Source organism: Biomphalaria glabrata, chromosome 1 (assembly GCF_947242115.1).
Source record: "Biomphalaria glabrata chromosome 1, xgBioGlab47.1, whole genome shotgun sequence".
Lineage (NCBI taxonomy): Eukaryota > Metazoa > Mollusca > Gastropoda > Planorbidae > Biomphalaria > Biomphalaria glabrata.
Genome location: NC_074711.1, coordinates 3,760,001 through 3,787,238, shown reverse-complemented (window position 1 = coordinate 3,787,238; position 27,238 = coordinate 3,760,001). Strand labels below are relative to the sequence as shown.

The following is a 27,238-nucleotide window of genomic DNA, read 5'->3' as shown; positions in this document are numbered from 1 at the left end:
TCAACCGAGGGGATAATAACAACTGACCTCACAGACACCTTCAAGGCCTCTTAACATTCCTAGGAACACCCTCGTTGCCTGTCAGAGGGCGGTACTGCTGCAGACCTGCCACATCACCAGAAAATTCCTCGGTGGAAACTGTTAAAGGGACTACGATGAATTTTGTTTCTCTTTAGCGAAACTCGACCCTGGCAGCGCCAGAGAATGACTACTCGTTCATTTCTAAAATAATAATAATAATAATAATAGAGACTTAGCTTACAAAATTAGCGTTATACATGTTATTCTCAGAACGAGGCTAGTCTGCAACTGTTTGTAGAAAATATTTTAAAATGCGTTTTTTTTGGTCATTGGGTACAAGCAGTATGATTAGAGGGAAAAATTCAATATTGCTTTTAGATTGTTCAAAAACTGGCTTCTGTTCCTACGCCAAAATGAATGTTAATTGTTTAAATATGTGGGAATTAACGGAATAAAAAGAAACACTCAATCTTCTTAGAGCTTTCTAATTCTGTTACTTCTGTGTTTTAATGTCTATATGATTATAAAGGATTCAAATTGGTTCTCTGGTCGATATTTCTTTTTTTTTTCCCTCCTATATTAATTAGATTACAGTTGCTTCCCACCCCCCTCCCCGGAATTCTGTAACTGCTCAAGGAACTATTATATATTGATTTGTGTAATCAGTTGGACTTGGGGGGAAGGCTTAAGACGAAATTCCCCATTTTTCTCGCCACTTTCAAGTTCCAGCTGAAAAACGATTATTGGACGCTCGCGCCTTAGAGAAATTAATGGCGTCATTCTGATTCATACCCTCGGACCCTAGTCTTCGCCTTGCAAGCCTGCTGTGTCAGTACTAGCGCGCGCTTTTTTTGGTCGTCTGGTCACGTCAGGATCTAGACATGATTTTCGCCCACGTTTCTTGGACGTGTCAGCAAGTGTTAATATACATTTAGGACTAGCTCTAGCTATGAAAAGGAATTCTACGCTGATGTATTGGCTTGGGTAAATAGTTAAATAGAACTTCTTGCATTACCCAGACCACAGGAATTAGCTAAATGTTTACAGGTTTAATTTTTAAGATCCGATTTGCGTTACAACATGCAGTAGGAGTAGATGGCGTCTGATTGTGAGGTATACGCTCTGGACTGTCGTTCGGTTGTTCGATGGTCTCGGGTTCACACCCTGCACGCTGCCATCCCCCGTCGTCCTACGGGAGGTTTATATTAGAAAGTAGATTATCTTCAACTCTGAAGGAACATCCGAAACGTGGAAAACATTGTACAAAAAAAAAAAAACAAAAACAAAAAAACAGGCTGAAATAAAATAAAAGCGACATGGAGAAATATGTGGGTAGTGTAATGGAGAAATGTGAAAATGTGTGGAGAGATTCGGAAATAAATAGACCAAATAAACAATCTCAGGGATTCAGTATTGAATGACCACTGTTACCACTAAATAATAATAGAATACTTGGTGCTACAAGGGACGAGTCAACAAATTTGAATCTGCAGAGCTAGAAAGGAACGAAAATCATTATATGCTTTCTTTTTAACACAAAGCTGAGCAAGTCTTCCATTTTCTGTGTGCAGGATACACAGAAGACTCTTTTTATGACAATCCTAATATAGCGAGTCATATAATTTATATAGGCCATACTTCCGTATTTATTTTTTTTTTTCACATTTTTTTAATAACGCTAAAAACCAAAATGTATCGAATATGAAAGAAGCTAACAAACACAATTTCTAGAATCATTATCACCCTCATTGGATTACAGAATCAAATAAGATAAAATAAGAGATTTGATTTCTTATCTAAAACACCGGCATAGAAAGTTAAAGGAGAGAAGACAATTATTTAATGACACGTTTTGATAGAGTCATAGATACATTCAGGGTCGGTCTTAGCCCACTGCAACCTATGCGGTCGCAGTGGGCCCCGCACTTTCATAGGCCCCTCGCTAATTGTAAGTGTAAATTATTACATTAAATCATTATAACTGTCATATAATTATAGGGTTTCCACGGCTTCCTGATTTTTAGGAAATGTCCTGAAAAGGCAAAATATACGAAAAACTCCTTGAAATCTCCTGAAATTATTAAAATCTCCTGAAAATGGACGATATTGTCATTTTTGGGGTGCCAATAAATAAAAACAGCATTGCGGGCTTTCATTTATTAAAAATGTATTGCAAAGACGAAAGTATTTTCTAACTAAAATAATTTTAATTTTGACATTATGCTTATCCCTACCCAGACTAGGCCCCGCGCAATCCGTTTCGCATAGGGCCCCGCAATTGCTAGGACCGGCCCTGGATACATTGATGGTGTGAGTGATTTGTGCGATTTAAAAAAACAACTCAGTCCAGTAATTGAATCGTGTGGCCCTGCGAGGAATCAAATGTCAAGCAGTGTATATGACTGATAACAAGCTAGTTGGCATTTGCTGGTGTCTCCTCTGGTGTCACGCCACTGGGACGAGAATAGCTACCCAATGTTGACATTTAGCACAAAAAACATCAAAGATCTGATCCCCGGATGACACGGCACAGACCAAGTCTCTGTCCATATGATTAGGTCAGCAAGACATGTGGCACGTGACTTGCAGATTTAAGGCTGTGCTAAGAACAAAATCAACATAATTGAACGCACATGAAGGGAGATAATTAATGAAAAGATACGCATGTAAAGGGAGATAATTAATGACAGAGGTATGAAATTGATATACTAGTTATAGCCTATATTTAGCTACCCCATATTACAACAATGACATGTTACTTTGAAATTACGACAATTCGGACAATATAGCATCATTAGTGTTTAGAAAATCCACTTATAAATCTAAATTAGTAACACCATTAGTAAAAATCACTAAATTTCGAAACCGTTCAAAATAGAAGACTATCAATACAAGTAGCGATAATAGACATGACGACGAACCATGATGGCAAATATAAAAGTTGAATCCAATACAAATAATCAGAAAGACACAAAAATAAAGGCACATATCTTATTCCATATTCTAGGACAAATACGTACAAGTGCCCATTCTTCCTCAGTGCCACCAGGTATGGAATGAGTAGTCCTAACAAGCCAGGAATACCAATGACTTAGCAGAGCTTGTCTCTAATTAACATTCACGACTTGGTTAACACCTTTATGAATACGCGTAGGACGTAAGTATCTTTTTTCCTTGACGGTACGTCTGTAAATGTATACGAAAATAACAGTACGTATAGAAGAATATAAAGTGTTTCAAACATAGAAGAGCTCTATGAGAAAATAATACAAAAAGTAGATTTAGTTATAAGAAGAATAACCTTACCTTTATAGTACGACAGCAGAGGAACGTAGATCTATGTAAAGTCGGTCCGTTCTATCCAGTAGGGTTGATGGGCAATCTGCGCCATCACTCGGCAATTCTATTAGCAAGGATCAGGGAGAGAGAAGTCTTCGCGTGCTAACAACTGAACACGCCCCGAAGGTTTTGGATACAAAACATCGTAACGAAACAGAAGAGATAAGGGGGGAGGAGGGGAGCGATTGAGTTGGGGGGGGGGGAGGAGTCTGGCGGGGTAAATGTGGGAGAATAATGAAGACTTTGGAACGGGGGGAACATGAATTTTGTTGTGAATAAATATTGGGGGGGGGGAAGCATAACATGTAAATAATACAAAGAAAACAAAGCTAAGAGAGTAAAAGAGAGAGAGAGAGAGAGAGAGAGAGAGAGAGAGGAAAAGAGAAGGGAGAGGAGGGTGTGTGTGAGAGAGAGACGAGGGTAAATACAGTGAAAGAGAACGAGAGAGAGAGTGGGAGAGCGAGAGAAATTGAAGGGAAAATGGAGGGTGAGAATGAGGAGAAAGTGTGGGAGTTTGAGGAGAGGGGGAGAGGGGGAAAAGAGTAAGAGACGGGGGCAGAGAAAGGTGAGAGAAGGGGATAGAAAGAGAAGATGAAGAGAGAGAGTGAAAGAGAGGGAAGAGAGAAGAGGAAGTATTATGAGACGAAGAAGAAGGGGGGGGGGGTGATAGGGAAATGAAAGAAAGAAAGAGCGAGAGAGAGAGGGAGAGAAAGAAAGAGCGAGAGAGGAAAGAAGAGAAATGAAAGAATGGAGCGGAGAGTAGTAGTAGAAGTATAATGTGGGCGGGGCATAAGTTTCATCCCGTCACGTGATCATCTAAAAAAAAAAAAACGCTAACAAAAACAAAGGCATTGGAAGGGGGTGCGACGCTCATTGCATCGATTCCCTCTCGTGTACTCCCCTCAGCGCCATAACATGACACCCTTCGTGGCACCTAGTCATTTCTACGCTTCCGTCTGTCCACTGCTCATACAAGTGGCGCCCCCCGCACTCCCGCTTGTATCTCTTCTTACAATCTCACAGTACTCATCCCCTGGGAATATCTAGTTGTTCAGTCAGACGATATCAGCCATGTTGTCACTTGTTCTTGGTGTGCAGCGCCAAGAACAGAATAGGTCATGTAGCCTGCTTAGCTTTTAGACCATCTGAATAGTCCACTCAGATGTTACCTTGACCTACCTGTCCAAATGTTGCACCATCCTGGCCACAGCGCTATCATGGTCAAAATTGGCCGCTATGGATCAGTTCACTGGTCAAAATGTTATAGCATCATTGGCCACTATTTTATAGCTAAATGACCAGTATGTTTCAACGGATTGGCCGCTATGATCAGTTACTGGTCAAAGTGTTATAGCATCATTAGCCACTATTTTATAGCTAAATGACCAGTATGTTTCAACGGATTGACCGCTATGGATCAGTTCACTGGTCAAAGTTTTATAACATCATTGGCCACCTTGTTACAGCTAAACGTACAAAATGTTTCAGCGAATGGGTCACCGTGTATTACCTCACTGGTCAAAAATTGTATAGCATAATGGCCATCATTGGCCACCATGTTGCAGTAAAATAAACAACAAGTTTCAGAAAGTTGGCCACGTTGTTACAGCACACTGGCCATCACTCTAGAGCGCAATAAACAGCACACTACAGCACAATGAACAACACGCTACAGCACAATGAACAACACGCTACAGCACAATGAACAACACGCTACAGCACAATGAACAACACGCTACGGCACAATGAACAACACGCTACGGTACAATGAACAGCACGTTACGGCACAATGAACAGCACGCTACAGCACAATGAACAACACGCTACAGCACAATGAACAACACGCTACAGCACATGAACAACACGCTACAGCACAATGAACAGCACGCTACAGCACAATGAACAGCACGCTACAGCACAATGAACAACACGCTACAGCACAATGAACAACACGCTACAGCACATGAACAACACGCTACAGCACAATGAACAACGCGCTACGGCACAATGAACAACACGCTACAGCACAATGAACAACACGCTACAGCACAATGAACAACACGCTACGGCACAATGAACAGCACGTTACGGCACAATGAACAGCACGCTACAGCACAATGAACAACACGCTACAGCACAATGAACAGCACGCTACAGCACAATGAACAGCACGCTACAGCACAATGAACAACACGCTACAGCACAATGAACAACACGCTACAGCACATGAACAACACGCTACAGCACAATGAACAACGCGCTACGGCACAATGAACAACACGCTTCAGCACAATGAACAACACGCTACAGCACACTGGTCAAACTGTTACAGCACAATGAACATCACGCTACAGCACACTGGTCAAACTGTTACAGCACCCTGCCAGTTGTTTTATACAAGACTTAGTTGTTGTTTTTTTTTGTTTTTGTTTTGTTTTGCTTTGTTTTTTTGGGTCAATACATTTACGTATTTAATTATCTCCAAATTAAGGTAAAGGGACAAATCTTTACTCCCCCCCCCCCTCCCATGCGCCCAATCGCCCAATCGCACGGCACTTCAACATTCCATGTCCCAACTCCCTCTTCCCCATTCTTGCCCATCTCTTCAACACTTCAATCTTCCTCTTCATTTTCAAGCTTACAAATCCAGCCCCCAAATTAGGCGTGTACTTGAAGCAAGACTGCCGCCATGTTTACAATTTAAACCTTATTCATCACAGTTGTGTAAAAATTGATATAAATGGGAGAAAGATATAGAGAGAAAGAGAGACGAAGAGGTAGAAAGAGAAATAGATAGGAAGAGAGAGAGAGAAAGAAAGAGAGAGAAAGAGAGAGAGACGGGCCGGGATTGTAAAAGAAGCAGTGCCATAGACGCATTCTTCCAAAAAAATTTTTTAAGATGATTTTGTTTATGTTTGATTGCACTAAATCATTATGATAAACATGTCAATGTCACTTCAATTCTCCAAACACAATCTCAACAAATACAGCTGCCTAGGAGACTGTTCCTTTCGAGATTCCATTCTTTCAATTCAAAAAGTTACCCCATAGTTAAATTATCAGAACTGGTCAAATGCGACACATTTTGATAAACCGTCTTTCCGCAATGTCATCTCTAATCTACTTATGAATTTGTCGGCTTTGAGATTCTAAAGATAAAAACCTTCTGGCGACTATGGAGAGCTTTGTAAAAAATGTAGTCCCAACACAGAGAACTTTTTTTTTCAAAGTTACATCTAAATGTTCATACGCCATATTTGGTCTTGTACTACTGGACTTTATTTTATGCTCAGATGTCCAGCTTCCACGGATCAGCACTCCTACCACTCCGAAGACTCTGGCTTTAAAACGTTCAAATACTTGTCTCGTGTTGGGTTGTAGGGCGCGTTGTCACTAGGGGGATAAAGAAGGGTAGAAATATGGCCCAGGCCGAGGGGGAAACGGCGCGTGAATTGAACGACGGCTCACTTCCGGTCAGCGGGTTTATAAAAGCTCTGTTTGTTCGGGCGTCTCTGACATCGGTGAACAGTTTGCGGACTTTGATTGACCAGGGATTTTTTTCCTCGTTGTGGATGAGTAGGCTTGTTGACCACCCCCTTCTTACCCCCACTCACAACCTGGGACTTATCAGTTTAAGTATTGTAACTGTCCCCCGAGACATGGAAGAGCCCGGATGTAACCGACAAGTCTGGGAACATTGTAAAACTATGCCCCAGAAAATGTTTCCCAAGGGCGTTGCCAAATAACCTCAGATGGGTGCCAACTTTGAATATTTAAGAGATTACATTATAAATCCGAAGCGTATTTTTCAATCCTCTAATCGTATGCTTTTGAAAGAACTCTTCCAATAAAAGAATGAACAGACGGAGTGCCTTGCTATTCTGTCAATTGAATTTTTGAGACTTAAAATATAAAGCAAACAATGTTTCAAGACAGCTTTGTAAATTTTGATTTTAAACTATATTTGTTAGTTCTTTAGTGTCATTTGGATGGTCGCTTGTTCGAGTCCTGATCTACTGGAACTTATATTTAAAATTAGAGGTATGGAATGAAGTCTTTAAGAAAGTGATGTCTTAAAGATGATTTTTGTTGGGGAAATGATGTCTTTTTGATGACCTCTGTGGAAGAAAGTGATGTCTTTTAGATGACCCTTGTTGGTGAAAGTGATGCCTTTCAGATGACTTTTGTTGGATTGGAGAAAATGATGTCTCTTAAATGACCTTATCTTGTTATTTCTCAGCCTAAGAACAGATGATGAATAGTTCTGGCAGAGAACATTTCATATTTCATATACTTGGACCAGCTCTTATAAACTTTCGATTGGAACATGGAACGGGTTGCCTGAATCACCCAGGAAAACTAATGACTTAAGAGAGAGAGAGAGAGAGAGAGAGAGAGAGAGAGAGAAAGAGAGAGAGAGAGAGAGAGAGAGGGAAATTTCAATGAGTTAGAACACTTTTATCTTGATAAAGTAAATATGTGGCCTGCACGAGTTCGTATGTCCATCTGTCCGTCAATGTTAGCGAACAGGGCCAAGCAGTGTCCAAGCAGGGTAAAGTCAATACACCAAGCAACTTGGAACCCGGGCTATCATTGACAAGTCAAACTATTGGTGAAATGTCCTTCCTCACTGACCACTTTCCATCTTCTCTGACCAATGTTCATTTTCTCTGACCAGTGTCCGTCTGCTCTGACCAGATTGTCTGGACACACAAGGTTCGTACCATGCCCTTCTGGTGTCAAATTAAAAGAGTATGTTTCCCCCGCCCTTTTTTTTTTCTCTTTCATTGCTTGTCCTTGTGCATGGTCAATGGTCAGCTTTTAAATCAATTCCTTACTTAAGTCAGTGACCTAATGAACATTTTGGGAAGTTATACACAACGCTGGAAATCATATTTACAAGATAAAATAATATGTTCACTTTTTTGTTTCCGTCTGGGTATTACCAAATCTTTAATTTTTTTTGTTTATCAGACATATTAAAACGGTTTTTTTTTTGGTCAACACCTTTCGCCTTCATCATCTATTTTTATAAAAGTAATTGTGGCATTTTACGTCTCGAGAGGCGATCTTTTCTCTTTGTAACTTCTTAAGCGTGAGTGACATTTACATAGTTCGTAAATTAACTTTGCGGAGCGTGATGGCAGTGGCGTAGCTAGAGTGGTGGGATGGGGGCCCGAATTCGAAAGTCCCGCCCGGGCCTCCACCTGAGAGGGACCCAATAATTAATGTCCTAATTTTTTAAACATTAAGTATTAAATATTACGCCACTGACATGTAATCTTACTCTTCAAGTGGAGTCAAAAATACTAGACAGTTTTGATCTAGATCAGGGGTTCTCAACTTGTGGCTCGCGACACGCTTGCGAGTCGAGTGACAATTTGTCTGGGATCACTCATGACCAACGAGAAAATATGGGTTTATTGGGTTAATTCTAACATGTAAAACGTGGCTCAAAGGTTTTTTTTTTCATTCGGATTTACCATTTTTATTGTTAGATGTTGCAGACAACTAAATCAGAATTGATTTCAAACATTTTAATGGTCGCAACAGAAATATTTTTAGCACTTCAAGTTAATGCGCATCAATGCATAACGTACTGTTAAGCCTGGTCGTGTTTTTTCAAGCTCTTGATTGTCGTCTGTAAGGTCAAGGGTCAGTTTTAATATAACCGTCCTTTTTGTTTCTCTTTTTTTTAGGATACCTCAGGATACCTCAGGATACCTTAGGATACCTTAGGATACCTCAGGGTCCGCGGCGTAGTGAGGAATTGTAAAAAAGGGGTCGCCTATCAAAAAAGGTTGAGAACCGCTGATCTAGATGATGCTATAGATGCCATAGCTGCACAGACAGCAAGACGTGAGGCGAAATGAAATGACATTTGTCATTTGTGCATTATCTCCCCAATAAACAACGGTATTAGTCATTAATATATTTGTAATGATTTTTTTAAATTTTACTTACTTACTGTACCAATTAGAATTTAGACATACATCTATTAAGCACATTATTTCATGTCATGATATTGGATGTCAAAATTCAGGATCTCCTTAAAAGGTCAAGCTCTCCGGGCCCCCCCCCCCACTGCGTAATGGCCAAATTAAAGCGTGTCCGGCTTCCTCACTAAGGAGTCACTCACAAGTTCGAAGCTGGGATTTGAAACTCTTGCATTGGCTTGAGAAAGCAACGCAGGCTGGTCATTGTTCTGGCCACATTTCTATCGATGACCGTCCACCAAAGAAACAGATGATCAGAAATGTAATCGATCGAAATAGAAATACAAGTGGTATCAATGAGTTGAAGTTGAACTTCAATAAACTTAAATGCTAGGAATATTATTTCCTACCTATGTTCACATGCCACAGTTGAGTTTAGATTTAGCTCTATATCTATACCCATAGGCCTCAAATCATGGCCATATTGGCCAAGTGAGTTTAGATTTAGCTCTATATCTATACCCATAGGCCTCAAAACATGACCATATTGGTCAATTGAGTTTAAATTTAGCTCTATATCTATACCCATAGGCCTCAAAACATGACCAATATGGTCAATTGAGTTTAGATTTAGCTCTATATCTATACCTATAGGCCTCAAAACATGACCATATTGGTCAATTGAGTTTAGATTTAGCTCTATATCTATACCTATAGGCCTCAAAACATGACCATATTGGTCAATTGAGTTTAGATTTAGCTCTATATCTATACCTATAGGCCTCAAAACATGGCCATATTGGTCAATTGAGTTTAGATTTAGCTCTATATCTATACCTATAGGCCTCAAAACATGACCATATTGGTCAATTGAGTTTAGATTTAGCTCTATATCTATACCTATAGGCCTCAAAACATGACCATATTGGTCAATTGAGTTTAGATTTAGCTCTATATCTATACCTATAGGCCTCAAAACATGGCCATATTGGTCAATTGAGTTTAGATTTAGCTCTATATCTATACCTATAGGCCTCAAAACATGGCCATATTGGTCAATTGAGTTTAGATTTAGCTCTATATCTATACCTATAGGCCTCAAAACATGGCCATATTGGTCAATTGAGTTTAGATTTAGCTCTATATCTATACCTATAGGCCTCAAAACATGACCATATTGGTCAATTGAGTTTAGATTTAGCTCTATATCTATACCTATAGGCCTCAAAACATGGCCATATTGGTCTATTGAGTTTAGATTTAGCTCTATATCTATACCTATAGGCCTCAAAACATGGCCATATTGGTCAATTGAGTTTAGATTTAGCTCTATATCTATACCTATTGGCCTCAAAACATGACCATATTGGTCAATTGAGTTTAGATTTAGCTCTATATCTATACCTATAGGCCTCAAAACATGACCATATTGGTCAATTGAGTTTAGATTTAGCTCTATATCTATACCTATAGGCCTCAAAACATGGCCATATTGGTCAATTGAGTTTAGATTTAGCTCTATATCTATACCTATTGGCCTCAAAACATGACCATATTGGTCAATTGAGTTTAGATTTAGCTCTATATCTATACCTATTGGCCTCAAAACATGGCCATATTGGTCAATTGAGTTTAGATTTAGCTCTATATCTATACCTATAGGCCTCAAAACATGGCCATATTGGTAAATTGAGTTTAGATTTAGCTCTATATCTATACCTATTGGCCTCAAAACATGACCATATTGGTCAATTGAGTTTAGATTTAGCTCTATATCTATACCTATTGGCCTCAAAACATGGCCATATTGGTCAAAGTCAAAACATTCTGGAAAAAGGAAAGATAATTATGTCTTATTCGTGGAGTCTCATTCAGTATAAAACTAATCCATTATTTGATATTATCTTACAGTTTCCTATGACTTGTACTGTTCCTTGTAGGAAGTGTAGGTATCTGGGACATGGGATAGATTGAAGCAATCCACAATAAGAAAAACAAGTCAACCATTTTTTTAAAATATTTTTTAAAAACCTTATCTAAGGGAAATAATCGCAAAATCACTGCCATACACAATACTGCAAGAATAAGCTCCATTTTTCTATATAAAAAAAAATATTAACTTTTTTGACCAACTGATTAGTTAATTCTTTTATTGATTTATGTATTGTCATCGACTATAAATAATTGTGCAGAGTTTCAATTTGATTTGGTTACGGGAAGTGGGAGAAACAACGTGTACAAAAATTGTACCAGACAGACAGACAGAGTGACTTGATCCAAGCTTTGTACAAATAAATTGAATGACGGCAATCTAAAATCGTGACACATGTTCACAATCAAAGGCACACGTACACATAGAAAAGCACACACACACACACACACACACACACACACACACACACACACACATATGTACACTCTTGAATAAAGATGCGCTGATAACATAAGCAAGAAGAAGCCAATAGTTTACATTATTACCCAGAATCCTACATACATGTTGCTGAGAATAGCAGCATAGTTTGGAACATAACGGTTCGTCAGTTGGTTTAAGAGTCTGGATCAAAATGGGCACAAAAGATGTAGTAAAAAAAAAAAAGATGATGTAAAGGTCATCTGATTCTGTGGCCTACGGTTTACGAAGGTGTCATGTGGCCAGCACAACGACCAACCGCCTTTACCTTTCCCCAGCTAATGTCAGGTACCCATTAGAGCTGGGTGGTCTCTGAGGCGCCCAAAGATCCCGAAATAAAAAATCCCAGTCTTTACCAGGATTCGAACCCGGGACCCCCGGTTCAGAAGCCAAGCGCTTTACCGCTCGACCACCGCGCCTCCACAAAAGATGTAGACTACGAGAAAAAACATTTATAGATTGTTTTTGTTGGTGAGGATTCTCTTTATGCTTGTCTAACTCTGTGTGTTTGAAAGTTCCCCCTTTCAGACCCTCTATAGGGCAGATGTAAGGGTCATCTGTTTCTGTGGCCAGCACAATGACCAACCGGCTTTACTTTCCCCAAGTCAGGTGCCCATTAGAGCAGAGACGCCCATAGATCACGAAATTAAAAATCCCGGTCGTTACCAGTATTCGAACCCGGGACCCCGGTTCGGTGGCAAAGCGCTTTATAGGTCAGTCACCCCACCTCCTCTGTGTGTGTGAAACCAATAACAATCCTTATAGACGTTACAGAAGGCCTGAACACTGGCCTGTGACGACGCAACCTGTGGGAAATTTAGGCTAATATCTCGTTTACTGTCTGAAAGTGGCAAGTGCCTGCTTGTGAATGTCATAGATCAGTAAGACCTATCTTTTTTTAATCTGCATTGTCTAATGATCAGTCCTTATCTTTTTATATAACACAGACGCTATTTCAAAAAAGAAGATGATTACGTCCTACGCGTCATACAATTTAGTCATGCATATTAACCAATGGCTTAAATTCTGCCATGTCACTGGTTTTCCTGCCTGACTCAGGCAACCCATTCCATGCTCTAATAGCACTAGGGAAGAAGTTCGCTCAAGTCAAATCGTCATAGAAGGCCTGACGTCGAAACCTATGGGCAGTGGAGACCAACAGGTCTGTCCGACGTGGCAACGAGCTATTGGTCTAAACTGCCCACAGATTGTGACGTCGCAGGTCAGTGTTCAGGCCTTCTATATCGCTTCATCTTGGTGTGACACATTAGCAGTTAGTAGATAGGAGTAAATAAAATTTAAAAAAAATGGGTTAGTCAAGAATACAGTTCTGTTACACAAGCAAAATGTTAGTCACTCGGTTAATAATAAAATGTCTGACCTTTTTCTGGCCCGAAATAACCTTGACCTTGGCCTGCCAGCGTGTAACCAAACCTGAAATTAATTTACGTCAGGCTGTCACAGTTCAAAGAGTTTTATGATCAGAATTGACCTTGAACAAACTAGAAATATTATTTCTTTATTTACTCTATTAATTATGTTTTGAGTAACGATTAACAATAATCTACGAGTGTGTATAACCATTGTCCCGTTTCAACACTATTTCTAGAGGCGCATTGAGCTTACTGATGCATTTGTTGACATTGCCCTATGGAAGGTTCCCCTTTCAGACCTTGCGATCTATTGGGCAGATGATGTTAAGGTCATCTGTTTCTTTAGCCCACGGGTAACGAGCAGGTTTTCATGTGGCCAGCACAACGGCCAACCGCCCTTACATTCCCCAACTAAAGTCAGGTACCCATTAGACTTGAGTGGACTCAGGGGCGCCCAGAAAATCCCGATATTTAAAAGCCCAGTCTGCACCAAGAATCGAACCCAGGTCCCCAGGTTCAGAAGACACACGCCTAACCACTCGGCCACCGTTCTATGGAAGTATTGACTTTAATATTTATCAATGACGGTATTGAAAATTTTCACGATAAACTAAACAATGTCAAGGACACTAAAGTTCACCGTTACCAACTAAATAGAAGAGAACTGGGCTTCAATTGGAACAAGATCTCAATGTGTGACAGCTGATCTTTGTAGCAAATCCTTAATAACCACTAGTCAGTTTCCCGTTTATTTTTGGATCAGGTTTAGATCATGGGGTGAAAGACTATTCACCATGCTAAAAAAATATTTTGTGCCACAAACGGAAGAGCTTAGAAAATTGTTTGTAAAATGTTTGTAAAATGTTTGACATGTTTCGGATGTTCCCCCCCCCCCAAAGCTGAAGACAATGTCCTCCTAGTCCAAACCACCCGCAGGACGAAGGGGTAGGGAAATGGGCAGGGTATGACCCCGGGACCATCGAAACGACCGAATGACAGTCCAGCGCGAATAACGTACGACCACTCCAGTGCTGTAAAGGGCAAAACATTATCATAGACCTTTTAAAAAACCCTAGCTTATCAACAATTCCTTGACTTTGTACACGGGATACACCAATTAGCTAGCTTTTCGTTGTTTGTTTTCCCGGCCATATATGAAAATCTTCAATAGCCACTAATATGATATACTCGCGCTCGAAATGTATTTATTTTATTTTCATAACAAGCCACTTTAAATTGAGTTTGTAGAAAATCGTCGTTATTATTATAGTTCTCAAATGGGTTGGATAATGAACGAAACCATCAATTGTTTATCACACAAGTTTTACAACTACAATTTAACTTTATCATTGCAAATGCTCTCTCAACGATAGGCCTACTAATATACTTAGATGTTTATTTGTTCTCTGATATAAAAATTATTAAAAACATTTGTAATTTATCATAGATTTGAATGTAATGTTTCCGCTATCCAGTTCTTATTGTTTCTACCGGAAGTGTGTGACCCACTTTGCCTAGTCCCACACTGCACTGTATTCATTTTTCAACATTTGCTTTCATTGGCAAAAAAAAATTATTTTGCAACATTGAATTAGGGTGGAAGAGAGTTTTTAATAACGAAACAGAAGGTAATTATTTTGAGAGTCAAAAAAAAAGGTCATAAAAAGCTAATGAAAAGTAACAAAAGATAATTAGAATTATAATTAGAACCGGAAGCACAAACTGGCAGAACTGTGCTGCACTTTAAACAAAAATGTGCCGACGAGATAAACTAACAGGCACGTGACGTAATGTCTACGCTAGTGAGACATAAAATTAATTCAATTTACTAATCAATGATCTTCGATTTCTTTTAATCAGCTAAGCGGCTTCCTTTATTTCAACAGTGTAAATAAAGTTGCCTGACACGCTATACAAGTTCAGACAGATCGGAAAAACTGTTAGTTTGTATTTGTCGGGCATTATCATTACATCGCCTGGTAGAAAAGCGTACCAAGCGAAAAATGGCTGGTTCTTCTACCACCAAAACGAAAGCCACCTTAACCTGCGAAAGCCACCTTAACCTGCAAAAGCTTCCTTAACCTGCGAAAGCCACCTTAACCTGCGATATAAAATTTCCAAAATCGGGGTCCACAGTCACATGATAATGTGTGTTACGGGATGAATTATAGTTGTCTTATCTTATCTTATATGATACAGACGTAACTTCAAAAAAGAAGATGATGACGTCCTACGCGTCATGCATCTAGTTATGCATATTAACCAATGACCTAAATTCTGCCAAGTCACTGGTTTTCCTGGCTAGCTCAGTCGAATATGAAAGAGGCCGACTAACATATTTGGAAATCTATCGCGTCATATCTGGATAGAAAGATACAGTGGACTATATGCAAACTAAATGTAGATTTTTTTTGTAACTTTTTTTTTATAAATGTTTGCCTGAAGCTTAATAAAAAAAAAAAAAAAAACATAGAAAACAATTAACAACCAAAATATAAAATACTTAAAAAAAAAAAAAAAAAAAAAAAAAGGCTTTTTTAAATGGAAGAACTCCACACTTATAACTCTCTCGATAATTAAAATAAAATATTTCCCTTTTTCTATATCAAACAAAGTAATAAATCGCCAATATTTGGTTAATTTATTAATTAATTCATGTTTTTTTTAGGTAAAATAAATAATTGTTTTAAAGTTTAAACTTTATCCGAGAATAGAGGGTAGGAGAACTAGCGTTTTAAATTATCGAAGGGGACAAACCCAACATATTTATCTATGTCTGTGAATGCTGAAGGATTAATTTACCTAGTTGATATCGAACAAAATAATTAATTACCAGTGATTAATTGACTAATTAATTATTTTTAATTGATTTGTGTTTCTTTTCGCTGATGAAAAATGTTGAAAATTTTAAAGTATAACCTAGAATGGGTGTTAGAGAAACACTGCGTTCAAACTTTTTTACCAGACAGACTGAAAAGTTAGTTTAAAAAAAAACAACAACAAAGAACTGAAATGAGAATAATAGGAAACAAATACCATCTTCCCATCCCCATCGCTTTCTCTGTCTGCCTCTTCTTTCTTTTCCTGGTACTGTTCCCTGAAGGAAGGTCTTTTTGAGCCCTGAGAACCTTGTGATATGGCCATAAAGTTTTAGCTTGCTTTTTATTTTACAGTGGTCAGCAGGTCACGATTGGCTTTCATTAACAAAAAATTTCTTTTAGCCACATTGAAAGGGGAAGTGTGTTTTAAATAATGAAACAAAAGTTAATTATTGGGACAGAACACCGGGACGCTCAAAAGAAGTTAATGAAGGGAAAGATAATTAAAACCGGAAGAAGAGACAAACTGGCAGAACTGGACTGCAATTCAGGACTTGTGAGGTTATACATTTATTTAAAAAATTTTCACCAAATTTTTTTCACAAGTGTTATGTTCTATTAAATTATTTTTTCATTAGTTGATGGAATTTTAATTTTTTTTTTTTTAATTTTTAATTTTAATTCGTTTTTTTTTTTTTTTTGCAACAAAGTTGAACCAGTGCTCAGATAATGGCAGACAGGGAATTTGGTACGCAGATATTTCAGCAAGAAAAGGCGGAGTCAAATCGTTCTTCCTTTTGTTTGTTTGTTTGTTTTTGTTTGTTTGTTTGTTTGTTTGTTTGTTTGTTTGTGTGTGTGTGTGTGTGTGTGTGTGTGTGTTTTTGTTTGTTTGTTTTGCTAAATTTTTATAGAAATTAATTCCACATTTTATGCATTCAAAGTAAAAAGATTTAAAATATAAATAACAACACTTTAGGGATTTCTTGATAATATTTCATTCATTATAAAACCTAAGGTATTTGGAGTTTTTAGTTTGTGTAATTTTTTTTTTATCATGAATAAGATAAGTGGTATTTCTCAGTTTAGTTTTTTTTTTTTTTTGTTACTCTTAACCCTTAAAATGCTGAGCTGTTTTACAAATAAGTGCATACAAAATGGAATTACAATTGTGTTGTTTAGAGGCTAAACTACCACACGCGTTTTAAGGGTTAATAACTGACATTTTTCTGGGTGGAAAAGACAGGCTCCCATTGGATTCTAATTTATGTAATTCATCTGTGAAATTTCTGTATCTTTTGTGTGTGTGTGTGGGGGGGGGGTTATTCTACTTATTAAGCAATCGTCTGCAAATAATCTGACTTCTTGAACTAATGCATTTTGGTAGGTCATTTATGTAAATTAGAAACAGTAGTGGAACTAAGACTGTTCCTTGAGGTACACCTGGGTTTACTGTTATTGGTGTTGATTTAAAGCCATTTATTACTATAATTTGTTCTCCTTGTCTGGAGATCCCACGTCCATTGGTGCAGTGGACCAGTTCAACTGAAATATTTTTTTAAGCAAGGCTATGGTGGTGAATTTGTCAAATGCCTTAGAAAAATCTAATAAAATGGCAACTATTCACTCTTTATTATCGAATCCCTTTGAAAAAAAAAACATTAATTATTTTTATTAGTTGAGTTTGATTTGATTTCTATATTTCTTAAGGCCATGTTGGTATAGTCTACTATAGAGGATGATTATTATGTCTAAGTGGTTTACAATGGTGCTAGATATTATGTGTGTTATAGGTTTAGTTTTATCGGGGATTTCTTTTTGAGCGACGCGACTTTAAATAGAACTTTATTTGGACGGAAGTAGGAATTATGGGATATCACGACAGTTTAAAAAGTAACGACTCACTCTTATGGCGTAGCAAGACGTGAACTTATTAGGACTGTTGACATTTGGACTGTGTCCCTTTGTTGTGGATGAAACTTATTTTAATGTTGAAGAATCGTTTATCAAGTTATTTCTGGACTTGAATACATGTTGGGTGAATGAATCGCAATCCAGACTGTGAGTGATTAATAGTTTATATCAAGTAATCTACATTTCAACATTTAATACTAAAAACCACAAAATGTTTTATTATTTTCCATGTGATGCTGGCAAGTGAAACTATTCAGTAGTTACGTGGATCAGATTTATCCCATTTTTAAAGTCAGTGAGTGATAGTAGCTTTAATCCACTCCTTCGGTACTGCACCTAGATTTAGTGATGCCTGAACAAGCATATGGGTGTGATCTAGTATTTGTAAATCATAATTTAGCGTTGTATGTGTTATTGATACTTATATCCTGTAAGTCTTCTGTCCGGAACTGTCTCTACATCTAGTTCTCTTAATAATATGACAACTCTGGAAACATTTGATCTGTTCAAAAGTGTTAGCCACTTTCAACTGTGCATTGGGCGAAGATGGTTCATTCATGTAATGTATTTATACATTCTTATTATTTGGTTATTTGGCTGCCTGGTCCTGTGGTTTGCGCTCTGGACTGTCGTTCAGATTTATCGATGGTCCCGGGTTCAAACCCTGCCCGCTCCCATCCCCCTTCGTCCTGCGGGAGGTTTGGACTAGGAAGTAAGCTATCTTCAACTCTGAAGGAACATCCGAAACACGTAAAACAAACAAACATTTTTATTTGTCCTACACCGGAATAAGGGTTTCTTATTCAGGGGAAGTAATAATTAAGTAAATGTTTTTGAGTTATTTCCCTCCCTTTTACTCCCCCCTAAGATCCCTTAATCGTCCACTTTCTCGGCATTTTCCCCCATAATGAAATGACGTGTCCGGAATTTAAAAAATGGGTGTGACGTCACACTGGCACGAGGAAATGCCCTCCCCTTTAACAGATTTGACGTCAATGATTGAAACGGAGGGTGTTGAGAATTACGGCGTGCAATTCGCGCGAAGCTTGGCGCCCATTTCTTGCGGTGCGAGAATGAATTTTGAATGAGCGCTGAATCTGGAGAGTATTAACCCGAAGGCAACTCCCTCGCTAACAGGTCCTAGATATGCACTCACTGTTTCTTTGATGCTGTAATGCAAGTTACCTATTGATGATAAAACATGTTTGTGATACCATTGATAATCAGATCGAACGATACCATCATCAAAACTGATCGATAACAATAGCATTGATCAAACGAAATCAAACGTTTATAAAAATTACACTACTGTTCAATCAAAGTAATACGAACAAAGATTTATTTTAAAATTAAACAAATCAATCGATGATGGTCCAAAAGATTTCTATTGAGCCTACCCCAGGAAATAAATGATAGGGAACTGTGGTGATAAATCGGTGAAAGCAGAGTACAGCGGTCTAACTGGGCTGAGACTATCTACAGCACGTCAGGAAACTATCACTGCATGTTAAGTTTTTCTGGGTTGCAGTGGGACCAGGAAATCTGGTTTGCAGTGGGACCGGGAAATCTGGGTTGCAGTGTGACCAGGAAATCTGGGTTGCAGTGGATCGAGAAAATATGAGCCTGACCAAATCATCAAACCATGGTTTGTTTTACTACATGATGACGTCACAGAAAACAAAAACAACGACGGGAAATAAAGATGAAAGCAAAGTTTTAATATTTATTCAACTTTGCAACCGGTTGTGAGATAGCTTTAATCATACAAAAAGACATGACAGTTGTCCCCAACTATCAGGTCCATGTTGCATGCAGCATAATTTCAAAAACCTATTGGCAGATCTCTGTACGTGTGTCTCTTGAGTGTTATGTGTGAGTTTATCTCTGTGTTATATTATAATATATATGTTTATTGATCACTATAATGTACTAATACATTGAGAATATGCGGTCTGTATAGTTATAGACTAGCCCTTTTATTTTTATTGGTCCGGTAGGGTTTTGTTATGATTATGTTCATCGTATATGTCAGGGGGTTCTCAACCTGTGGGTCGCGACCCCCTTGGGGGTCGATTGACGATTTGCCAGGGGTCGCCTAATACCATAGAAAATATGGATTGTTTTTGTCAATTCATCTATTGCTGTGTGTGTGTGGGTGAGTGGGGGTCGCGGCAGAGTGGGGGATTGTCAAAAGAGGTCACTTCCCTTACGAGGTTTAGAACCGCTGGTATATGTGCTATCTTCGTTCCTTATATCAATTTTATATTGTAGTCCAGCTTTTTAGAATATAATCTTTATACCTTTTTCTAATAATTGAAAGCTTAATATTTTTTTAAAAGGACAAACAATTTCCTAGCCTCGTTGTTGTGACATGTGATCTTCTAACGAATGTTTCCAGTTTCTGTCTGTCCCACGGGCAGCCGATAACGATTTGGTCTTTTTGTTAACCACAAGCATTGCTTCCCCTTATTCTAAAATTAGAAACAAAGTGACGTAGGTAATGTGTTGGTTAAAACGGAAGTTGAATGTTTTTAAAGGTAAAGCTAGGACGGACATGTTGCAGCGCGTAAACGAAACAAAAGATTCAGCAAAATGAAAAAAAAAAAAAAAGCAGAAAGCAATGTGATGGTGGATAATTGAGAGATGGGGGATCGTTTAGAGATGGGGATCATTTAGAGATGGGGGATCATTTAGAGATGGGATCATGCCGTGCACTTACCAAAACTCTGACCAGAGTCTTCTTGGTCCGCATGGTGTAGATCCTGCAAGACTTATACAGAAGTTTGGCTCGGGCATGGTGCCCCCTGGATCCTAGAAATGGAATTACGTCATAAGTGAACGCACACACGCACAAAAAAAAGGTAATAGGGCATCAAGTGGAAAAACAAATTAATGTCAAAAGTTGCATTATAAATGGTGTTAAAACACTGCGTTGAGACGCAAGCCAAGCCTAAATAGTCTATATAGGTCAGTGTGTGTGTGTGTATATACCAGTGTTTGACTGCGTGTGTGTTTAGCTGTGTATAAAAGTTAAGTGTTGAACTGAGTCGTAGATAGGCCCGTGTTTAATATTAGCCAGAGTTTAACTGTGTTAATGAGCGAGGATTTAAATGTGTATATGGACCAGTGCCTACCTGTGTGTGAATATAGGCCAGTGATTAACTGTGTGTGTATAGGCCAGTGTTTAACTGTGTGGGCCAATGTTTAGCTGCTTATCTATAGAGTTCTGATTAAACTTCGCTCCTAATTAATGCTCACCTACACAATCAATCATCACCTTTAATTTACCCAGAATTCCATGTTAGACATCACGTGTTTATGTTTACTTTGTGGGGTAAAATAAAAATTGTACATAGGCTATAGATCTATAATGTGAGATACTTGCCACTGCCATCCACATCTCGAAAGTACAGTGGTATACACATCTCGAAAGTACAGTGGTATACACATCTCGAAAGTACAGTGGTATCCACATCTCGAAAGTACAGTGGTATACACATCTCGAAAGTACAGTGGTATCCACATCTCGAAAGTACAGTGGTATACACATCTCGAAAGTACAGTGGTATCCACATCTCGAGATTTGTTTATCTTAATAGTAACAAAATGTGAATTTTGTTTTAAAAGTTGAAACAATGCGTTGTTTTGTAAAGTAGTTATAACCCTAACCTATGCAACATATAATTTATTTATTTTTTTATCTAGATCTAGTAATTGAACATCAAAAATAAGAGAACTCTAGTCTCATAAATGTTATTATGCAGTTTTTGGATACATAATCTAGAAAGATGTAGATAATCAATCCATTGAAATGTACATAAGATGATTAAAATCAACAGTTATGAATTATTTCGATCTATGACTTTTGAAACTTTATCTCAATGAAAACTAGCAGGAAATAGCTTTGCGTTAATAGGCTATATAGTTCTGTGATTAATATTCCATTCTAAAGAAAATCCGAGAACTGATTTAGCATTATTTCTAAACTTTGAAAACTAAAGATCATTACTTTTCTAAAACAGAAAAGTTTGATTGGGGCGACTTCCCTTACAGCTTGAAAAAGAGTTGCGTACATAAAAATCTATATATATATATATATAGGTCTGTGAATCGATCAGTCGCGGATAAGAATTTGTTTACGATATCCAATCTAGATATATTATTATAGCTTTTATATAGTGCTACTTTCATGCTTATAGCATGCTCAGAGCGCTTTTTGGGTCCAATCTCATTTGTGGACCATTTGGGGGAGGGAGGGGGTATCTAGGAGTTGGTTTTCCGTGCTGCCTTTAGCCGCTCAGTAAACACAACTCTGCCCGAGTCGGGTTTCGAACCTCGAGCCCCCTTTTAGGTAGCCAAGCCAAGCCAAGTTCAAGCGCACTTGGCCTCTCTAGATATATTATATATAAGTCTATGGTTCTCAACTTTTAAAATGATAAAGATATCCTCGAAACCATATAAACATAATTATAAATTTGAAACCGGACAAACCTGGAAAAGAAATCATTCCAATCCAACTATTAATTGAGGCAAAGACAATAAGCAAAGGATGCCCCGTCAATAAGGCGGATAAAAACCCCAGTGGGATATGCACGGGATGACTCTGGTATAGAATACCCTTATCCAGCAGCGAACATTAGAACTCTACTCCAAATGGCGAGACAACTGGTGTTATGGAGTCAATGTCCAACAGTCAAGTAGAGCAATGTGTGTGAGAGAGTGTGTGTATGTGTGTGTTATAGCTTCGACGGGGTTTTTTATTATCTGAGTATGATCTGGAGGGTCAGATTCCAGGTCTCGAGTTAATGACACTGTCTGGTGACATATGACAGAAACAAATTAACACATTGGGGAGTCACAATCGAGATGGTTGACGTTACAGGGAAAAAAGAGGCTACATTGTAGGCGATATAATGGAACATAAGCTATCTAATGACTGCCTGGTCGTGTAGTTTGCGCTCTGGTCTGCCGTCTCGATGGTCTGGTTTCGAACCTACCGTTCTACGGGTTGTTAGGGCTACGATGTAATATCCTCAACCCTAAAGGAACATGCGAAAGAAATACAGCTGGTGGCAATGAAAGTAACTGTTTTAGCTTTTTTTTTTAAAAGCTTTTATATAGCGCTACTTTCATGCTTATAGCATGCTCAGAGCGCTTTGGTCCAATCTCATTTGTGGACCATTGGGGGAGGGTGGGACGAAAAAGGGTATCTGGGAGAAGGTTTTCTGTGCTGCCTTTAGGCGCTTGGTAAACACAACTCTGCTCGAGTCGGGTGTCGAACCTCGAGCCCCCTTCATAGGTAATCACGCCTAACCTCTCGACCACGCTTCTCAACTGTTATAGTTGAGTACCAGGGTGGCGTACCCGGGACTTACCAAAGGTGCAAGGTGCCAGGTGCTGCAAGGCCTGTCAGCGCACTCCCCCCCCCCCCCGGTCCTAACAGTGTACGTAATGTATACCTTCATAACAACAATGACCATTAAACTACAAAAAAAATCACATGTACTGTAAACGAGGTCAACCAACTTGGCGTCAGATACATACTGTATGTAGTTTTTGATACCCATTTTGACGCCATGTACGCTGCTCAACCCACCGTATTCTGCGTAAGCATTTGTCCATAGTAATTACATAGTAATGAAACATAATAATGAAATATTTGGAAACCTATTTAAAGTCCACCCAACAACATACGTGTACATGACCCATTAAGCGCCCCCCAGAGACGAGAGAAATGGGCAAGGATCACAAACAATACTCTATCAATTAACAGTGGCATCTCTTTTCTAAGCGACAGTTTCACTCTGACAAAATGAAAGATAGTTTTTGATAATTTTCATGAGTTTTAAGAATATATGAATGCATTGAATGTCTTATCTTGTAAGAGGTCATTACTAAATTTAGTGACACGACTTGTCAGAGGTCCTTACTAAATTGAGTGTCTTGTCTTTTAAGAGGTCATTACTACATTGAGGCGCGAATCCTGGTGAAGACTGTGATTTTTTATTTCGGAATATTTGGGTGCCTCTTAAGTCCACCCAGCTCTAATGGGTACCTGACATTAGCTGGGGAAAAATAAAGGTGGTTGGTCGTTGTGCTGGCCACATGACACCCGTGTTTACCGTTGGCCACAGAAACAGATGGCATTTACATCATCTGCCCTATTGACCACAAGGTCTGAAAGGGGAACTTTACTATACTTACTAAATTGAGTGTCTTGACTTGTAATTATGTGAGATTTGAAAAATATTTTCATATGTTGGAATGTGGTTTTGTACTGGCATTTACAGGATGAGTAGATTGGTTCGCCTCACAATCAATCTCCGAGAGTTGGCATCTTATTCTTGATCTCGGGTTCTCTTATACCACGCTACGACACTGCTAACAGGGAGGGGTGGGGTGTATAGATGGTGAAGGAAATGTCTATCAATAAGTTCTACTGAAAACGTAACTAGGTGTTTAAACACTGTGTTTTCAATCAGTGTTAAAAAGAAATACATTCCCTTTCTCACAAACAGCTGGATTTAGACAAAACAACAACACACACATGAAAGCACTCATATAAGCACACACATGAAAGCACTCATATAAGCACACACATGAAAGCACTCATATAAGCACACACATGAAAGCACTCATATAAGCACACACATGAAAGCACTCATATAAGCACACACATGAAAGCACTCATATAAGCACGCACATGAAAGCACTCATATAAGCACACACATGAAAGCACTCATATAAGCACGCACATGAAAGCACTCTGATAAGCACGCACATGAAAGCACTCTTATAAGCACACACATGAAAGCACTCATATAAGCACACACATGAAAACACTCATAGAAGCACACACATGAAAACACTCATAGAAGCACACGCATGAAAACACTCATAGAAGCACACACATGAAAACACTCATAGAAGCACTCACATGAAAACACTCATAGAAGCACACGCATGAAAACACTCATAGAAGCACACGCATGAAAACACTCATAGAAGCGCACACATGAAAACACTCATAGAAGCACACACATGTGTGGTGTGTCTGTGTTTGGGGGCTACTTTTGATGTGTAGTTGGTAGCACATCTTGGAATAAGTCATTGTGTTATTGTGATTGGCTGATGACGTTGCTGTGAAACAATTTGAAGTATTGATAAATGTTTCATATTAGACATTAGATTGATGACAGATACAGATGGTAAACAAACGAATGGGTCTGGTTGAATCAAAACTTTCAACTTTTTAGAAAAGCTTTATGCCAGAGTGTTTACCAATCTTTTTTTTTTTCTTAACGGAACTTTTCGCACAGTCTGAGTATTTAGCGGAACACCTGGCTTATTTTTTGTTTTAAAGAGAGATGTATTTACGTAGAGGCCTACTAGTTTATTATTCCAGTAGTTCGTGGAACTCACACAATTCAAGCCTCGCGAAACTCTGGGGTTCTGCTCAACACAGTTTGGGAAACACTGCTTTATATAATTTCATTGCAATCTTTTTTCTGCACTTTTTACTTGTTATTGGTGATTAAAGGAATCTCTCTCCTTCTCTCTCTCTCTCTCTTACGCTCTCTTTCTCTCTTTCTATCTCTCTTTCTCTCTTTCTTTTTCTCTCTCTCTCTTTCTCTGTCTTTCTCCCACTCTCTCTATCACTATCACTTTCTTTCTCTTTTTTAATCTCACTCTTTCTCTCTCTCTCTCTTTCTTTCTTTCTCTCTCTCTCTCTCTTTCTTTTTTTTTTATCTCTCTCTCTTTCTTTCTTTCTCTCTCTTTCTTTCTTTCTCTCTCTCTTTTTCTTTCTTTCTCTCTCTCTCTTTGTCTCTTTATATCTCTCTGTTTCCTTCTTTCTCTCTATTTTTCTCTCTCTAGTTTTCTCTCTCTCTTATTTCTCTATCTTTCTCTCTCAATCTCTTTCTATCTGTCTTTCTCTCTCTTACGCCCTCTCTCTCTCTCTCTCTCTCTCTCTTTCTCTTTCTTTCCATCTATTTGGATGCGAATCATTACCTCCCCTCCACGTAAACACACAGCCTCTCATTGAACTAAGAGAGTTTTGCTTCAATGAAGAGAACTCTCCACACTATTGACTTCACAGACTTTCTCTTATAAGTGTTCTCTTTCAACTCTTTATTTGTAACATCTCTTCTGCTTTACTAAAACCAACAACTGTAATGGGCAATCACTTTAGCCTTTCTTTTTGAGGCTAGCTAGCTAGCAAATCACATTAAGGCTACTTAATCTCTTTTTCATGCACAAGTAAAGCTATTTTAAATCAAGAATTTACAAGCTAAAAGTGAATAATCATAAAATTCTTTTACTCTGAAACTGTGTAAAAAAAAAAAAAAAAAAAAAAAAAAAAAAATAGCGCAAATTCTGAGGTTTCCTTATAAAAAAGAAAAAAAAAAATTATTTAAATATCAGTCATTACTGTCATTATATTTTTAGGTTAATCACTTTTCAATTGTTTATGATTTAATACTTGTGAATTATGGTAACTTACAAATAAAAACATATTAAAAAAAAAAAAAAAAAAAAAAAAAAAAGCCCACAAAAGAGGCAAGATGGCCCATAAAAGAGGCATATAAAGCCCAAAAAAGAGGCAAAGAAAAGAGGCATAAAGCCCAAGGATTCCTATGATGATAAAGCTAAAACTGAATAGCGCAAATTCTGAGGTTTCCTTTAAAAAAAAAAAAAAAAAAAAAAAAAAAAAAAAAAAGCAGGAAATTCTACAGTATTATATGGTCTGAACGTGGATGCGTTAACCTGTTTGCCTTTGTGTGCAATTATAAGTGAAACCATAATCACATTTAAGCACTGTTTTGTGGACACATCAAATAATGATTCTTTTATGAATTCCCTGTTAAGATTGGTACATATCTTCCTTTAGCGGCCCCTGAAATGGAATAGCCGCTATTAGCCTTGTCTGTCCGTCCGTCCGTCCGTCCTGTTTAGATGTCGTAAACAAGAAAAGATAATTTAAAATCCCACATCATGATTAGACCTTTCCGAGTTCTGATGCAACGGCTACCTTTTTTTTTTCTTCTGAAAGCGAACAATTTAATTTTTAAAATCAACTATGAAATCAGCTTTATATATAGACATATATAAGATGGACGGAATACTGTTTTATAACTGCATAACTGAAATCTCAGAAGATTTAAAGTAAAGTTCCCCCCTTCAGACCTTGTGGTCTATAGGGCAGATGATATAAAGGTCATCCTTTTCTGTGGCCAAAGGTTAACGACCTACCGCCTTTACTTTACTAATGTCAGCTGGGTGGACTCAGATGCGCCCGAAGATTCCGAAATTACCAGGATTCGAACCCCTGGTCCCGGTTCGGAAGCCAAGCTCTTACCGCCCAGCCGCCGAGCCTCCCGAAATCTCAGGAGATACAGAGATACTAGGGGCCTCGCATGTGTGTCTATT

General features: G+C 38.3%; 1 protein-coding gene across 3 annotated transcripts in view; it reads right to left on the bottom strand.

The window, feature by feature from the left end:
- LOC106076031 (endothelin-converting enzyme homolog) overlaps positions 1-27,238 on the bottom strand; it is a 259,051-nt gene that overhangs the window by 128,472 nt on the left and 103,341 nt on the right. Inside the window, exons 1-3 of one of the 3 annotated variants that reach the window (XM_056010876.1) lie at positions 22,301-22,331; positions 20,529-20,620; positions 13,088-13,140 (exon numbers count right to left, since the gene is read on the bottom strand). The exons of 1 other annotated variant lie outside the window; for it this stretch is intronic. In XM_056010876.1, coding sequence (XP_055866851.1) covers positions 13,088-13,140; positions 20,529-20,620; positions 22,301-22,316 — 161 coding nt within the window. In that variant the 5' untranslated portion in view covers positions 22,317-22,331. Of the gene's footprint in view, positions 1-13,087; positions 13,141-20,528; positions 20,621-22,300; positions 22,332-27,238 lie in introns of those variants that run through there. One more of the 3 variants, XM_056010949.1, reaches the window with a different exon arrangement.